Source organism: Citrus sinensis, chromosome 3, assembly GCF_022201045.2.
Source record: "Citrus sinensis cultivar Valencia sweet orange chromosome 3, DVS_A1.0, whole genome shotgun sequence".
Taxonomy (NCBI): domain Eukaryota; kingdom Viridiplantae; phylum Streptophyta; class Magnoliopsida; order Sapindales; family Rutaceae; genus Citrus; species Citrus sinensis.
The window spans coordinates 51,355,238-51,358,875 of record NC_068558.1 but is presented as its reverse complement, the minus strand read 5'-3'; the positions used below and the strand labels follow the sequence as shown (position 1 = coordinate 51,358,875).

The window sequence follows — 3,638 nt, the reverse complement described above, 5'->3', positions numbered from 1 at the left end:
CGTTTTCTTTACAAGAGGGATATCCAGTGATTTTTTTTTTTTTTTTGTGTAATCAGCTTCGTCGTTACAACAACCCGGCAATTTTCTTGACTAGTACAAGAAAGCCACCGGTTTTAGTCTGGTAACCTAATTCTTAATACCCAAAACACCCTTTAATTATCTAACAAAATAAATATAAAAAATCTTTTAAAAAATATTAATATGTTATAAAACCACGCGCATTCAACATTTTTATTTATTTTATCGACAAAAAAAAACCATTTTAAGGGAGGGCAGTTTAGGAAGCATGGGGAGGGGGAATAAATACAGAAACGGGCAAGACTCGCATGTTACATGTCGTTCTTTCTCCCTTCATGCATACGCTTTAATTAAACTTAATATTTATTATTATTTTTCCGTTTTAAAAAGAAAATAAATAAGAAAAATTCATTTCTGATTTTTGATTTTTGATTTTTTTTTTCTGGTATCTTTGTATATATCTCTTGGTGGAGGAATGCTTGTCACCTACTCTTTTTTTAGTTCCCAATTCTCTCACATAGAAAAGAGAAACCACCAGAGCTCACAACTTTTAAGCTTCTGTTTATTATATATGTATATGTTTTTTTCAAGAAAAGAAAATCACTTTTTGTAATGGAGAAGCACAAGTGTAGGCTTTGCTTCAAGAACTTTTCAAACGGAAGAGCTTTGGGTGGTCACATGAGGTCTCATATGCTGAATCTTCCAATTCCTCAGAAAATTCAAGAAGAAGAAGAAGAAAGGGAACATCGTCCTCATCATCAACAACTCAGTTTTGAAATTGAAACTGAGTCAGCTTCGTCACCATCATCATCAACTTCTCCTTCAGAGGAGGATGATGAAGAAAAAAGTTTGTTTTATGGTTTAAGAGAGAACCCAAAAAGGAGCATTCGCTTGGTAGATCCTGAATTCTCTTTTGGTGTTGTTGATGCCTCTGCTGCTGCCGCTGCCGCTGCCTCTGCCTCTGTTGTTCTGCAAGACAGAGAAAGTGAGACTGAGTCATCCAAGAACCCAACTCGGAGACGATCCAAACGGACTCGGAAACTGGAGCAACAACATAGACAGGAACTTGATATAATAAAGAAGCTTAAATTGAACAAGAGCAAGAATACCATTGAGTCGTCGTTGTGGGGTCATGAGCCAGAACCGGTTAGTTCCATCTCCGACACTACAACAGAAGAAGATGTCGCTTACTGTCTTATGATGCTTTCGAGGGATAAATGGAAAAGAAAAGAAAAGCAACAACAACATCATCATGACTTAATAATGTTTCGACAACAAGATGATGATGAATATGAAGATGAAGAAGCTGAAAAGTCAATGGATGAAACTGATGAATCAGAGGAGTTCAAGTCTTTTAACAATAAGAATCGAAGTAGGGGAAAATACAAGTGCGAAACATGCAAGAAAGTGTTTAAATCTTATCAAGCTTTAGGCGGGCATCGAGCGAGTCATAAAAAGATCAAATTTTACACACCGGTTCAAGAAACTGAGCTTGACCAAGAAAATGCAGGTGCTTCAATCAATCTTGCTTCACCACCATTGTCAGTTAAAAAAGTTCATGAATGTCCAGTTTGTTTCCGAGTTTTTTCATCTGGGCAAGCACTTGGTGGGCATAAGAGAACTCATGTAACTGGTTTAGTGGCAAGCACCTCTGCTAGAAGTGCTTCTGCTTCCACGAAGTTAGGAGAAAATCTGATAGATCTTAATCTCCCAGCACCAATTGACGACGACGATATTAGCCAGATTGAGCTGTCTGCCGTTTCTGATGCTGAATTTGTAAACCACATCAAACGGTGAATTACAGAACAAAATATTTGATCTAAAGGTAAAGAATTTTGTCCTTTATTTTTTTCTCTTCCTTTTGGATCTAAAATTATGCCATTACTTACGGTCAACTGGTTTTTGTTTGGCTTCTTTTAATTATATATTTTTAGAACTGTTTGTTCTAAATGTTCTAACTGTAACTCGTCATCTCTTTCAAATTTTGTCATGTTCTGTTTCTGTAACAACTGATGATTCAGAAACCAAAATGATTTTCATTGTTCATCACCAATATTGGAGCATTGTAGTTGATGGGTTCAGGTCAAGTTCTTTTAGCTTGATTGTTTCACCAATCTTTTTCTTAATGTAAAAAAAAGGTCCATCTCAAAGTAAGTTGACATATTTGAAAAAAAAAAAAAGAAGCATATTTTTACTAATAGAAATAATACCTTCTACCTGTCGGTTACTGGCATTGTTTACAGTTCATGAGAAGAAGCTCATTCATTCTGCTACCTGACCGTTCACTGTTACCTCATCTGCCTCTGTTCCATATCAGTTCTTGTTTTTATCAAATACTCCATAATTTTATTTATTTATACATCTCTTTGCTCTGCTTCTCCCTCTGTCTCTCTCCGAAACTGTTTCATTCAAACTTTACTTACAGATCTGCTAACCAGTAACCAGTAAAAATTAAGTTTAGTAGACATGGAGCCTTATGTTATTTACATTAACTTTATTACCTCATTTGGGAATTCTGAAAAAGGGTGTAAATTTATCGTTTTAATGAGACCAAAAAAATCAAGAGTGTTTTGGATTGGCGTGACTAAAGTGTCAGCCGAGTCAGGTTCAGAGGGAAATATGTATGGAAGTTTCGGTCACAATTCATTTGCTTTTGAAATAAATGAATGTGTTGTGTGCGCAGTGTAAATGGGTGACTTTATTTCTTGCTTTTTCAACTTTTGCCCAGTCTTGAATTTTCCAGCAAATCTTTGTCCATATTTATGCTACAATTTTATTTATTTGTTAAATATTAATTGTTAAACCAGGTTGCTTAAATGGCTAAACAAATATAAGTAACTGCTTTGAAAGAAGGTAACATAACAGGTGGTTGTCTTTCTGACGCATGACGGTTCAATCAGAGTCATTAGTTTTGTCAGAAAGGATGTATCCTATTGTGATCACTTCGTCGTACACCAAACCAAAAAAACTGAAAAATCAATGCTTTTTTTTTTTTTTTTGCGGAATATCTTAAAAAATAAAATTTCTTGCATTATTTGAGGAGAATTGTTATAGTTTTCTCTAATAAAAGTTTGCTAATCAAATTTATTATTTATAGAAACACCCTTTTTAAAAAGAAAATTGTAGAAACACCGAGGCTCTGAAGCAATGGTCAATAAGATTATGCCCACTCCACTTGTGTAAAAGAAGGGTTGCGTGGAACGAATTAACCACTGGGTCAGATTACCCAACTGCATACATTAGAATTATTTAATTTCTTATGCCGGCATCACTTTGCATAGATGTTGTCCTTAGCTCGAAGGACCTACAAGAATTAAAAAAAAAAAAAAAAACCAAATAATGAGTAAGATTGATTGTGCATATTGATATGTATCACACTAACATTCTAGAAAAAATAGAGTTAGAAATACCTATTGTATTCTACTCAATTTGGCCGTGAATGAATGGGGTGCTAAGTCAAATTAACACACTATTATTCTTTGGAACGATGCTAAATTATATTCCCATCAAGAATCCATCTTTTTAAAATCCAAACAAAAATGCGCGTTACAAAACTGTAAAAGTGTCATATACAACAATCGTAGTTAATTTTTATAATGACTGTTTAGATTAGGCGGCTC

General features: G+C 34.6%; 1 protein-coding gene across 1 annotated transcript; it reads left to right on the top strand.

Annotated features, from left to right (window-relative positions):
• The first annotated feature begins 387 nt into the window (after positions 1 to 387).
• LOC102607315 (zinc finger protein ZAT9-like) lies at positions 388 to 2,707 on the top strand. The gene has a single exon (XM_006490787.4). The coding sequence runs from the start codon at positions 631 to 633 to the stop codon at positions 1,813 to 1,815; it is 1,185 nt and encodes a 394-aa protein (XP_006490850.3). The 5' UTR covers positions 388 to 630; the 3' UTR covers positions 1,816 to 2,707.
• The last annotated feature ends 931 nt before the right edge of the window (positions 2,708 to 3,638 follow it).

Bases quoted from the DNA above. Each gene is read 5' to 3' on its own strand.
- LOC102607315 (XM_006490787.4), top strand. From the start codon at position 631: ATGGAGAAGCACAAGTGTAGGCTTTGCTTCAAGAACTTTTCAAACGGA.